General features: G+C 40.2%; 1 protein-coding gene across 1 annotated transcript; it reads left to right on the top strand.

Moving 5' to 3' along the window:
• Positions 1-10,841: 10,841 nt before the first annotated feature.
• LOC106388918 (guanine nucleotide-binding protein-like NSN1) lies at positions 10,842-13,796 on the top strand. The gene is made up of 9 exons (XM_013829092.3): positions 10,842-11,001; positions 11,074-11,318; positions 11,668-11,776; positions 11,864-12,037; positions 12,116-12,330; positions 12,420-12,684; positions 12,780-12,959; positions 13,040-13,251; positions 13,331-13,796. Exons 1-9 carry the CDS (start codon positions 10,983-10,985, stop codon positions 13,682-13,684), a joined length of 1,773 nt encoding a protein of 590 aa, XP_013684546.1. The 5' UTR covers positions 10,842-10,982; the 3' UTR covers positions 13,685-13,796.
• The last annotated feature ends 23 nt before the right edge of the window (positions 13,797-13,819 follow it).

Raw genomic sequence — 13,819 nt, 5'->3', positions numbered from 1 at the left:
AAACGAAGGGTCCCAGCTACTAGGAAGAGAGTAGCTCGTAGCCCGCTACAAGCCTTGAAGAAGAAGAAAGTCATTGTTCCAAAAGCTCTGCCTCAACGAAAGCGAATATGCACAGAGAAAGGAACATCTATGCCTTGTGATAAGGCTGGCCCCAGCAACAAACCAACAAGATTGAATAGCAATAGCAACACCTCAGGGCAGTTACCAACTAGGAGGAACTTAGGAGCGGGTTTTCGGTCCCCTCCTCCCTCTCTTCCTTAGCTCTTATGAGCTGGAATTGTCAAGGGATGGGGAACCCCTTTACAATTCGCCGTATCAAGGAGATTTCCAAGAGTATCTCTCCGGACATCATGTTCCTCATGGAGACTAGAAACAACGACACATTCATAAAGTCAAAACTCGAGAGTCTCCATTACACTAACTACTTCTCAGTTCCACCCGAAGGCACAGGAGGAGGCCTTGCATTGCTGTGGAAAGACAACATCACGCTTGAGATATTGGAGTCATCTCCCAACATCATTGATGCCAAGGTATCTTTCAAGGGATCTTATTCTTTTGTCTCTTTTATTTATGGTTCACCAGCAGTCGAAAACCGGGCGGCTTTCTGGACAAAAGTCTCTGGCATAGGAGAGAATAGAGAGCAACCATGGCTCCTCACTGGCGATTTTAATGAGATTCTGAACAACTCAGAGAAAGAGGGTGGTCCAGAACGATGGGAAGGGTCTTTTACCAACTTTCGGACCTTCGTCTCACAAAATGGACTATGGGATTTGAACCACTCGGGTAATCACCTCTCTTGGCGAGGAACGCGCTACACCCACTTTATACGTTCGAGACTAGATAGAACGATGGTCAACTGCGCATGGTCGGAGAAATTTCCGATGGGTCGTTGTAGGTATATGCGCTTCGAGGGATCAGATCATCGCCCCCTCATCACCTACCTCAACTCCGCACCTGCAAAGAAGCGCGGCCTGTTCCGGTTTAATCGATCATTGACGGAAAACGAGGAGGTAGCAGACTTGGTGGCCTCTGCCTGGAACCAATCTCCCGTGGCCTCTGTCATATCCAAGCTAAACCTCTGCCGTCAACGCATTATCCAATGGTCTAAGGAAAGGAACCAAAAGGCAAACCAATTGATAGCTTCCACACAACAGGAGCTTGATGCTGCCTTGTCTGATTCGATACCGCATCTTCCTCGTATTGAGACTCTGTCAAAAACTCTACATGATGCTTACAAAGAAGAGAAACAATTTTGGCTACAGTGAAGCCGAATTCAATGGCTGAAAAGTGGTGACCGCAACACCGGCTTCTTTCACGCAGCCACGAGAACGCGACGTATGCAAAACACCTTCTCCGTCATAAAGGACTCACAGGGAGCAGAGTTCTATGAGGAGACAGACATTGCGGCGGTCATTGCAGCATACTTCCAGGATATCTTTACGTCCTCGAGCACGGGTAGTCTCTCTATCCTGCAAGCGTTACCGAAGAAGGTCACCGCGGAGATGAATGAGTACCTAACACAACCACCGAGCCTCCAAGAGATAAAGGACGCTACCTTTTCGATCAACAGTGGCAAAGCCCCCGGATCTGACGGTTTTTCATCCAAGTTTTATCAAGCATACTGGCATATCATCGGCAATGATTTGTCGAAAGATATTCTCCACTTCTTCGAGTCAGGCTACCTCAACCCGCAGCAAAATGAGACACATATAAGATTGATCCCGAAGGGAACCGGCCCGAGAAAAGTCGCGGACTATCGCCATATTGCTTTGTGTAATACACACTACAAGATCATAGCCAAGATTCTCACAAGACGACTGAAACCGATACTCCCACTTATCATCTCCAAATCACAGTCGGCTTTTGTAGCGGGCCAGGCGATAACGGATAACGTTCTAATCACCCACGAGACCCTCCACTACCTCCGGACTTCTGAAGCCAAGAAGTATTGTTCTATGGCCGTTAAAACGGACATGAGCAAGGCTTACGATCGTATTGAATGGAACTTCTTGCGAGCGGTTCTTGTTAAACTCGGCTTCGCGGAGGTCTGGATCTCTTGGAGTATGGCATGTGTGGAATCTGTGTCCTACTCCTTCTTGGTTAAAGGTTCACCCCAAGGATCCGTAAAGCCATCTCGTGGGATTAGGCAAGGCGATCCGCTCTCACCCTACCTATTTATTCTGTGCACTGAAGTGCTATCTGCTTTGTGTGATAAAGCGCAAGAAGCGGGAACCTTACCGGGTATCCGAGTTTCCCGAGGAAGCCCACCGGTTAATCACCTCCTATTTGCGGACGACACGATGTTCTTCTGCCGTTCTAGTGCTAGCTGTGTCTCTACGCTGAAGGACATCCTGCAGTCCTATGAGGCGGCATCGGGACAATGTATCAACCTGCTTAAATCCGCTATAACTTTCTCTGCTAAGACACCATCGGAGGTGAAAGCGAGAGTAAAGGGAACGATGCAAATCGAAGCAGAGGGAGGAATTGGTAAGTACCTTGGACTACCTGAACTATTTGGTCGGAAGAAACGGGATATATTCGCATCCATCTTGGATCGGATCAGACAAAAGATAAACAGTTGGACGACACGCTTCCTGTCCGGAGCCGGAAAGCAGGTCCTTCTTAAAGTTGTCCTCTCAGCTATGCCGTGCTACTCCATGTCCTGTTTCAAACTCCTAGTATCGCTATGTAAACAAATTCAATCTCTCCTCACCCGCTTCTGGTGGGACTCAAACCCGGAGAAGAGGAAGATGTGTTGGGTTGCTTGGTCTACACTCACTAAGCCTAAGTACGCTGGAGGGCTCAGGTTTAGGGATGTGGAACGTTTTAATGATGCACTCTTAGCTAAGATAGGATGGCGCCTGATCAAAGAACCAACCTCCCTGGTAGCTCGTGTTCTTCTTGGGAAATATGCGAGAAATTCGTCCTTTTTTGACTGCCCCACTCCTACGGCAGCATCACATGGTTGGCGGAGTATTCTCGAGGGCCGAGATATTCTCAAGAAGGGGCTCAGCTGGGTAGTGGGAAATGGGGAAAGTATCAAAGTTTGGAGCGATCTATGGCTATCGTGCTCCACACCGGAAACCACTATAGGCCCAACTGCTCAGTCCAACCTATCTCTGCGAGTGAAGGACCTTCTTTGCCCACTTGACAACAGCTGGGACATTGCACAAATTCGGCTACACCTCCCTCAGTATGAGGATACTATCCTGAAGATCATTACAAGCTCAACCCAAGCGACTGATACGTTGGTCTGGTTGCCCAAGAAGTCGGGTTCTTACACAACTAAAATCGGATACGGCATTGCAAGCTCCTTAGAGATCAATTCTATAATGAACTGCCGGGAGTTTGATTGGCTTAAACACATATGGAATGTTAAGACTTCACCAAAAGTTAAGGATTTTCTGTGGAAGGTCATTAACAAAGCTATCCCGGTTAGTACCAACCTTGCGCGACGAGGAATCCCTGAGTTCCGTTGTAAACGATGTGAAGGGGAGGAAGACGATCTACATACCTTCATCTCATGTCCTCTAGCTGCCGCTGCTTGGGAGCTGGCCCCGGTGGCTTGGCAACCCGACAGCTTGATGCCGTCTTTAGCTACCCTACTAACGTGTGGCAATAGAATGGTGGCTTTGCCTCCTGTGGGCCTTTATGTACCTCTGTGGCCATGGATTCTATGGAATCTTTGGAAAGCTCGTAACACCTTGTTTTTTGATAACAGATCTTTCACAGGGGAGAAAGTCATTCTCAAGTCTATCAAGGACGCAAAAGAATGGCAGGAAGCTCAAATCGCAGACCAAGAGCTCACGATGCCGCACCACACTACAAGTTCACTCACCAAACCACCTTCCGCTCTCACGACTGGCCCTGGAGTTACCTGTCACGTCGATGCTGCATGGTGCCCAACAACAGGGCTCTGCGGATTAGGAGGCATCTTCACAGGCACGGACATATCATCGCTCACGACAATCTGCAAGTCCCACTACTGTATCTCATCCGCCTTGATGGCTGAAGCCTTGGCGATTCGTTGTGCTGTCATGACGGCGGCTGCGTCAAACGTTAAATCACTTACGGTCTTGTCTGATTCCCAAACCCTTATCACCATGATGAAGAAGAAAGAGTCCAGACCTGCACTTTTTGGGATTATGTTCGACATCTATCACTTTAGTAATTTATTTGAGACAATTTCTTTTGGGTATGTTTCCCGTTTTCAAAACTTTGAGGCTGATCATGTGGCTAAATCAGCTCTCTTGTTACCTGTCACATCCTCCTTGTATGGAGGATGAAACATTTTAGTTTATGAATAAAATCTGTTTGACCAAAAAAAAAAAGTTGTATTTAAAAATACACAAAAAAACTGTTTTGTGTTATAAATCGTCTGGTGGAAGCTCATATTCGAAAACTCATATTCTTATGTATTTGTATTTCCTAGCCCATATTGTATTAGGGTTTCATACTTATGTAATTCCCAATATAAAGGGTTCCTTATTGTCAAATAAAGATTAGACTTTCCCCTTATTTTCATAACACGTTATCAGCACGATAGCCTCTAGTCCTAAACCCCCACGAAATATTTTTCAACTCAGCCGAAAATCATCAAACCCTAAACGCAAAGGAATCTGCCTCGGAACTTCAAAGATGTCGTTCTCTCAAACCGTGAGGACCCAGAAAACGATCAAGATATCAAATCGAAGCCCTCGCCGAGACAAATCCCTCAGTGCAAACCGCTTGTCGATCTGACCACCGATGCGCCCTCACGCACAGATACAGTGCACGCCGATTTGATTTGGAAACCAAATCTGATTCCAACAAGGATTTTCTAGCCGAACTCAACTCCTGTGCAAGATAAGTTTATCATACCTTAGTTGATTCATGTTATCTTGTTGGCGTTCATGTTATCTAATGCTCCTCGTGTTGTTTCATGAGCCGCGGGAATTAAAATTTAATATCAACAAGGAGTTCAACCCGAGAGGAGTTGCTGCCCGTGCGATCAAACTCTCTTTTCCATTCAGATCAAAAGGAGTTCATAGGCGTTCCCGATCCGTCTCAGCTCAGTCTACAGACGATCTCAGTCCGATCCTAGCTCAGACGAACTCAGCCTCAGCTCGCATCTCGAACAGCTCGCGTTCCCGACAGCAAGCATCCCGTTCGTGACAACTCCAGCTCACAGACAGCTCGCGACCTCAGCCTCAATCCGTTCGCGATCCGATAGCAGTCAGCTCGCGTCCCGTTCGTGTTCCAGTTTGCGGTTCATCCCTTTGGTGGTCCGTTCAACAAACGTGTAAGGTTAAAGGTAACTCGAAACCTAAGAACCCATAATCGAATATGGATTGTTTGATAAAGAATTAAAACCATAAAACCCTAATATTTTATGAATCAAAAACCATAGGGTAATAGATCAAAACCCCAAAGAGTAAATCGAAGTTCAAAAGTTCAATACCTCAAACCCTAATCGAGATTGATCACTTGATCAATTAAAATCGAAATCTTTAATGGTTTTGAATCTCAAATCGAATCCCATTGATCTAAGATCAAACTCGAAAACCTAAAACCCTAAAACACATTCGATTTTTGCATAAACCCTAATTCGAAATCTGATTGATTGATTAAAACTAATTGAATGTTGATTGAGATTGAATTTGATCATATTGAAATCGAAATTACTAGCTTTGATAGATAGAAATCCAAAACCCTAATTTTGTAATCGAAATTTGAATTTGTTCACATAGAACTGTTGCTAGTATTGATTCATAACTAAAATTGATTAATTGATTGAATGATTCAAGATTGAAACCCTAATTGAAACCGCCTGTTAGGATAAGTGTTTCCATATAACATAGTCTTGATTGTTTGATATCGAATACTTGAATCTGAAACTGTATAATCCGGTTGAAACTGAAACTACATGCTAGGATTATTAAAACTTGATTGTATGATCTGTTTGTTAATAGAAATTGCATGTTTTAGGTTTGCAAATCATATGCTAAACATTAAAATCAAAATCGCATGCTAGACATAGAAAATTAAATCGCATGTTTAGGTTTAAAATATGATTTTGTTAATCACATGATAGGATTGATAAAACCTAATTGTTTGATCTGATCTCTAATAGAAATTACATGTTTTAATTTTAGAAATCGAAACATAAACATTAAAACTGAAACTGCATGCTAAAACCTACAACCCCTAAGTTATTAGGGTTTTTGTCTTGGCCGATTTTATGCTTGTATAACTTGATATTTTTCATGCATAAATACATGTTTGAGGTTGCATAATTAGACTAAGAATAATTACATGTTCTTATGTCTAAATCCTATTAGAATTAGGATTTGAAGTTTAACCTAAAATCTGATTGCATGTTTATTGGAATTTCCTCAAAATTTAAAACTTAATAAATTTAAATTAGAATTCCAGAATTTGATCATATGAAACATAGGGATAAAATTTCATGATTAGATTGAAATTATTCATATGCTAATTGATTAAAAATCGATTAGACCTAGGAAATTGAAATCACATGATTAAATCCTGTTAGAAACAGAAATTGCCTTGATCACATGCTATTGATTGAAATCTGATTTGGTTGCTTGATCACATGATATGTTTAAAATCTGAATCGTATGTCTTAACCAAATCTGATTCGCATGCTTCAAACCCAAAATCTGATTTGTTTGATTGCCTAGCTCGAATGCTAAGAAATTAAAATCTGGATTGATTGTTAAAGATAAAATCCGATTGCATGCAGCATGGAACCTAGATTTAATTTGCTCAGTCACATGCTCACATGATCCAAATCTGATTTGTTAGCTGATTACTTGATTGAAAATGATGTCTTGCTTGTTTAAAACATAGAGATTGCATGAAATCCTATTCACATGATTAAAAGCTTGGCCGTAGGATCAAAACTTCATCATATGCTAAACTTGATTCGATTACATTGTGGGGCCTATAAGTGTTTTTAAACCTTGAATCATATGCTGAAAAATCTAGCAAATCCGAAACACATAACCAACTCCTAAAACTGTTTGGATTTGGCTTGGCCAAATGAAATTTTAGCCAAATTTTAAGACATGATCACTTGTTAAAAACTTAAAATCTGATCATAAAATTACTCCTTGGCCGAAATCTATAAGAATCCTAGAACCATTCGGATTTGGCCTGGCCGAAACTTATGTTTGGCCTAATGAACATTCGCATGATCTTTAAAGCCTTGGCCAAATGTAGAGCTTGGCGTAGCTTAAATCTTGATCAAATGCAAAGTCTAAATTCTCTTGGCCAACCTTTAAAAGACCTTGACCGAAGGCAAAAGCTTGGCCAAATTGAAATTTTTATTGGCCAAATATGAAATCTAGTCAAACTAATAGAATCTCTTGGCCAAAGCATTTTGGTAAAATCATCTTGGCCGAATCCCCTTGGCCAAAATTCCTTGGCCGAATCCCCTTGGCCAAAATTCCTTGGCCAAAGTCTTTTGAATAATCTATCTTGGCTGAATTTAAATCCATATTAATCTAATCAGACTTAATTTATTTCTGCCTATTTGTTGCACACTTTGATTTATTTAATGCATGATGTTTTCAAATTATTGTCTAAGGGAACAAAATTAGATATTAAATTACCTAAGTTTGGGATTCAATACGAGATAAATGAACATTAAGTGTTATTATCTCGAGGGGGAGAATCAGAGAATCCCAAAATCCCAAAATAAGTTAAGCATCCACGACAACAATAGCCCGAATAGAACTCGGCCAAAATCAAATCTGAAAACGAAATTGCACAACAGAAAGATTATATGGAGATTAATGATTGGCAAACAGGTCATGTCATTCCGGTTAAGTATGCGACATTCTATTGAATGGTTTAAGATATGCTGCCCCTTTGAATAAGGAAATTGATAATATGAGTATTCACCATGATATTTCGAAAATAAGCAAGGAATTTCGTGGGCTTGATCACCCACGGATGGACTGATCATCCATCATATATGACGACATATGGTTGTACATATCCTTGTCAAAATCTGCAATAAGTTTGCAAGAGTAATTGGTGATACCGATGGATTTATGAATCCTTATAAGTTGCAGCAAAATTTGTTCGCATAATGCCAAAGAACAAATAGAGACTCTTCCATGAATTTGATAAAGGGTCAAGAATTAATGTTCTCATATAGAGAACTTAAATAAGTTGCTCCACCACAAAGTTATAAGATGGGATCTGAAATTGAATTAAGTGTATATGTTGGATATAAATCTCCATAAGAATACATAAGGCCATGAGAGATATGATTAAGGCTAAGCCATGGATTAGATAAATTTGTATATCCAACATCAGAGAGAGAAATAATAAGCTGGTAAACGATTTCGAGAATGAATAATGATCCTCAAATATGAATATATAATAAGAGTCCAAAGAATGAATCATTCTCAGAACTTAAACAAGTCAATTTCCATACATGTTTGATGACCCAAACTGAAATATACCAGCGGATTATGCTCTAATAAAATTGATATTGGACTTAGTTAAGATAAGACGGTTCCATACATGTATTACTCGAAAATGAGAAGAGCATAAAATTGAAATGGCAGATCCGAAATTAAGGTTGTCCAAAGGAAACCTTAAACATGACCATGAATAAAGATCAGGTACCTAAAAATAATAAGATCTAAATGCATTATGTCATGTCTAGATTATAAATGGAACCGGTAAAATAATATCGACGTCGATGATGATATAATATTTGAATACAAAAGCGCTTGACAAAAGCTAGAATCATGAAACCAACGTCTATCATAGAGTGCACTCAGAGAAATTACTTAGAGAAATTGATTAAGCAAATTGATAATGCTATAAGACGTGGTATATGAAATCTCTTAAGAGAAGAGATGTAGTCAAACCAGTTGGACATAAGTAAGTCTTTGGTGAGAAAACATAATAAGAATGGCGAAATTGCATAAGGTTCTCACAAAGACCTGAAATCAATTATAAAGGAGACATACTCCTATGTGGTGGATGCAACGACATTCTGATTCCTTATAAGTCTGGCAAATAAAATACATATCTATACGGTCCACTGGATAACGAAATTTATGTGAAAGTTCCAGAGGGTATCGAACTACAGAACACATCAAGTTCTCGAGAACAATATTGAATATCTTTATGTGAACGACTTGAATATCCTAGGAACCTCTGGAGAAATTTCCCAAAGATATAATACATCAAGAAAGAATTCGAATTCAACATGAAAGGTTTTGGGAAAACAAGATTATATATTGGATTATACAATAAGCACCTTGAAAAGAAAATCCTTATGCATCAAATGACATACATAGATAAACATGCTCAAGAAGTTTGATATGAACTAAGCTTACGAATTGACAAGTCCCATAATTATAAGGTTTCTCAGTTTAGAAAAGATAATTTTGGCTGTAATGAAGAAAATGAGGAGATCTTTGGTCCCGAAATGCCATGTCTAAGTGCCATAAAGTTTTGACGGATTTGGCGAGCCATACAAGGCTAGATAAATAATTTGCCGTAATCTATTGGCTAGATATAGCTCATGATCGACCCAAAGGCACTAGAACGGGATTATACATATTTTTGTTACCTACAAGGAACTAAAGACTTGGGTCCATTTGATACTAACCTACCCGAAGAAGGGTAAATTATTTTGGTGATACAGGTTGTTTGTCCGTCCAAGTTCACTCAAACGAAGATTTGGTGGATCTAATTACTAAGGCATTACTGACATCCAGAGATGTACTCAACAGGGGGAGTAATACGTGTTGTACTCTTTTTCCTTCACCATGGTTTTATCCCATTGGGTTTTCCTGGTAAAGTTTTAATGAGGCAACATCCAAAGCGTATTACAAACCACTTCGGGGATGGTCTTCAAAGGGGGAGTGTTATAAACCAAGGTCTGGTGGAAGTTCATATTCGAAGGCCCATATTCTTATGTATTTGTATTTCCTAGCCCATATTGTATTAAGGTTTCATACTTATGTAATTCTCTATATAAAGGTTTCTTTATTGTCTAATAAAGATATAGACTTTTCCGTTATTTTTGTAACATTTTGGAGATTATAAACGAATGATGAAGTTATTAATATCATGGAGACCATGAAATGAATACAATAAAATGATTGGATGTAATGTTGATGGTTGCACGAACTATATATTTTTAAAATAAAAATGGTAATTATTGGAACATTATTATTATGAATGTTTAGTGAGGTACAGTATCTAGTATAAGGTTTGACACGATGGATCACCCAAAAGCTGATAACTCAAGAGACGTTATCTTGACCGATTGTTCTGCTCAGATCAACAACGTCTTTGACGACGATAGATCCGTGCGTGCATGCAGACAACGCATCAGCGTTGTTTCATTCTCCTATCAAAAGTGACATTACTAGATACCTTTCAGGCAACCGGTAGAAGAATGTGATTTGGAACAGAGCTTAGGTTATTTAGTTTGATATAGAGAGGTTGAGTATCGGGGTGGTGGCGCAGTTGGCTAGCGCGCAAATCCAGCAAGACCAAACTTAAATTTTTTGGTTTCAGGTTTAACATCCGGTTGAAGCTATAAATAAATCACTCCATTTTAAAATTTAATCGTTTTTTTTGACTCAAGTATGAACCGATTGGTTTATACTTTATAGCAATCTAATAAACTGAAATAAATGGTTTTGTACCAAATAATTTGAAAAGGCCCGATTTGTATCGAATTCAACATTATATATTTTTGTTTTTTACGACAAAATCAAATACAGAATAAACCACATTATAAATCTAATGGAACCTAATCGAACCGAACCACAATTGGACAAATTTTTTTTTAACCGTATAAATGAATAAACCAACCCAAAAAGGTATAAACAGAATGCCTATCTCCCAGCAAAACCCTAAGTCCCGCCGTTATCTTCATAAACCCAAACCTACTCACTTCTTCTTCTCTTTGCTTCGCTCTCAGCGGCAGACAAAAAAAGATGCCGAAACGTAGTAAAAGTAAGCTAAACCTCCTCAATCGAATCTCAGTATGTTAAAATGTGTTTTACTGATTCGTTTTGAATTTTGCAGAGAGCAAGAGTAAGAGGGTGACCTTGAAGCAGAAGCACAAGGTCATTAGAAAGGTCAAGGAGCACCACAAGAAGAAGGAAAAGGATGCTAAGAAGCTAGGCCATAACCGTAGGCCAAGAGCAGAGAAGGACCCAGGTATCCCCAATGACTGGCCTTTCAAGGAACAGGAGCTCAAGGCACTAGAAGCTCGACGTGCCCGTGCTCTCGAGGAGATTGAGCAGAAGAAAGCCGCCCGCAAAGAAAGGGTATGATCAATCTTAAAACTGTATAGCTCCTAATCTATACGGTTTCGTTTGATGTATTGATAAAGCTTCAGTCTTTTGAGATTACAATTGTTAAAAAACATGTCCTTTGTGTTCTGGGTGTTGTTACAATTGATAAACACATGTCCTTTGTGTTCTGGGTGTTGTTACAATTGTTAAAAGACATGTCCTTTGTGTTCTGGGTGTTGTTACAATTGTCAAAGACATGTCCTTTGTGTTCTGGGTGTTGTTAAAATTGTCAAAGACATGTCCTTTGTGTTCTGGGTGTCTTTAAAATTGTTAAAAGACATGTCCTTTGCGTTGTGATCTCACTTTCTAAGTGCATTTTCAGGCGAAAAAGAGGAAGCTTGGTTTGGTTGATGATGAGGATACCAAGATAGAAGAAGGATATGGAGAGGAGAAGAGCGGAGATGACTCAGCTAGAGTTGTCAATGTTCGAGGTGAGTGTTAATTGTGCTTTGACTCAACTCTAGAGTATGTCACTTGTCAACCTTTTTTACATTCACTGATGTCTATTGTTTCCACAGATAACTCGGAGAGGGCTTTCTACAAGGAGCTTGTTAAAGTCATTGAACTGTCCGATGTCATTCTCGAGGTTCTTGATGCTCGTGATCCCCTTGGCACTCGCTGTACCGACATGGAGAGGATGGTGATGCAAGCTGGTCCCAACAAGCACCTCGTTTTGCTTCTGAACAAGATCGGTAAGCTTTCTGTACAAGTCTCTGCTCGTGATGTGGACATAGTCATTACATTTTGTAACTGGAATCTCTTTGTTCCAGATCTTGTTCCCAGAGAGGCAGCTGAGAAATGGCTTAAGTACCTTAGGGAAGAGTTTCCAGCTGTTGCCTTCAAATGTAGCACCCAAGAACAGAGATCGAACTTGGGCTGGAAGTCGTCCAAGGCATCAAAACCAAGCAATATTTTGCAGACGAGTGATTGTCTTGGAGCAGACACTCTTATCAAGTTGCTGAAGAACTACTCCAGAAGTCATGAGGTTGCTTTTTTTTTTTCATAAATAATTTACCTTCTTAATCATCCAGTTTATTGGAATTAATCTTGCCTTTGTTGTTTTGTTTTTGGCAGTTGAAAAAATCTATTACAGTTGGTATTATAGGACTGCCCAATGTGGGGAAGAGTAGTCTTATTAACAGTTTGAAGAGAGCTCACGTTGTCAACGTCGGCGCCACTCCTGGACTGACCAGGTCTCTGCAAGAGGTTCACTTGGACAAGAACGTGAAGCTGTTGGATTGTCCTGGAGTTGTGATGCTCAAATCTTCAGCGAATGATGCTTCTATAGCTCTCCGCAACTGTAAAAGAATCGAGAAGTTGGAAGATCCAGTTAGTCCAGGTAATAGAATCGAATATCCTTTTGTGCTTTGTCTTGTTAAGGTTATAAACCTCAGTGATCTAACTGTGTAATCTTCTGCTTTGTGGGAAATGTAGTGAAGGAGATTCTGAAGCTTTGCACGCCACAAATGCTGGTGACTCTGTACAAGATCCCTAGCTTTGAGGCGGTTGATGATTTTCTTTATAAGGTTGCCACCGTTAGGGGTAAGCTTAAGAAGGGTGGTCTCGTGGATACTGAAGCTGCTGCGAGGATTGTTTTGCATGACTGGAATGAAGGTGTGTGGTTATCGTCTTTTAGTTCCATTCATTAAACATGGAATCTTGAATTTTTAACTAACTCAATGGTGTTTTTGCAGGTAAGATTCCATTCTATACAATGCCGCCAAAGAGGGACCAAGGTGAACACGCGGAGTCAAAGATTGTGAACGAGTTGGCTAAGGAGTTCAACATCGATGAGGTTTACAGTGGTGAATCCTCTTTTATTGGGAGTTTGAAGACTGTTAACGAATTCAACCCTGTTGAGATTCCTTCCAATGCTCCTCTAAATTTCGATGAAACTATGATCGAGGTTAGTTTGTACATTCACTCATATTCCATTTGCTTTGTAACTTGCTTGGTATGGTTTAACCATTGGTTATTTATCACAGGATGAGTCTAAGACTCAGACCAAAGAAGAGGAAGCTGGTCCTGAGGGTGATGATGAGTCTATGGGAGCTGAAGAGGAGGAAGAAACAGGAAAGTCGAAATCAGAGACGAGCAAGCAGAACAAGAAGCTATACGCAGCGGAAAGCATGCTGAATACGAAGAAGCAGAAAGCAGAGAAGAATATGAGGAAGAAGGCGAAGAAAGCAGCAGGTGGTGGTGAGGATTCCATGGACGGAGATTATGATTTCAAAGTAGATTACGCGAAGAACAAAGCTACAGACATGGATGAAGGAGAAGGGTTCCAAATCGAAGCTAAAGTACCAATGGCTGAACTAGTTGATTTGACTGAAGAATGAGTGGGTTTAAAACAAACAAACAATCTTGTTGTTCTTTCTTATTTGGTGTAGTAAACTTTTGATATACACATGTGTTTTGCTTCATGAAGCGATTTTGATTTCTACTGTTAAACCCTTTCTTTTGCTCCACCAGTA

Source organism: Brassica napus, chromosome C3, assembly GCF_020379485.1.
Source record: "Brassica napus cultivar Da-Ae chromosome C3, Da-Ae, whole genome shotgun sequence".
NCBI lineage: Eukaryota > Viridiplantae > Streptophyta > Magnoliopsida > Brassicales > Brassicaceae > Brassica > Brassica napus.
The sequence above is the reverse complement of the archived record's forward strand: the minus strand, read 5'-3'. Positions and strand labels throughout refer to the sequence as shown.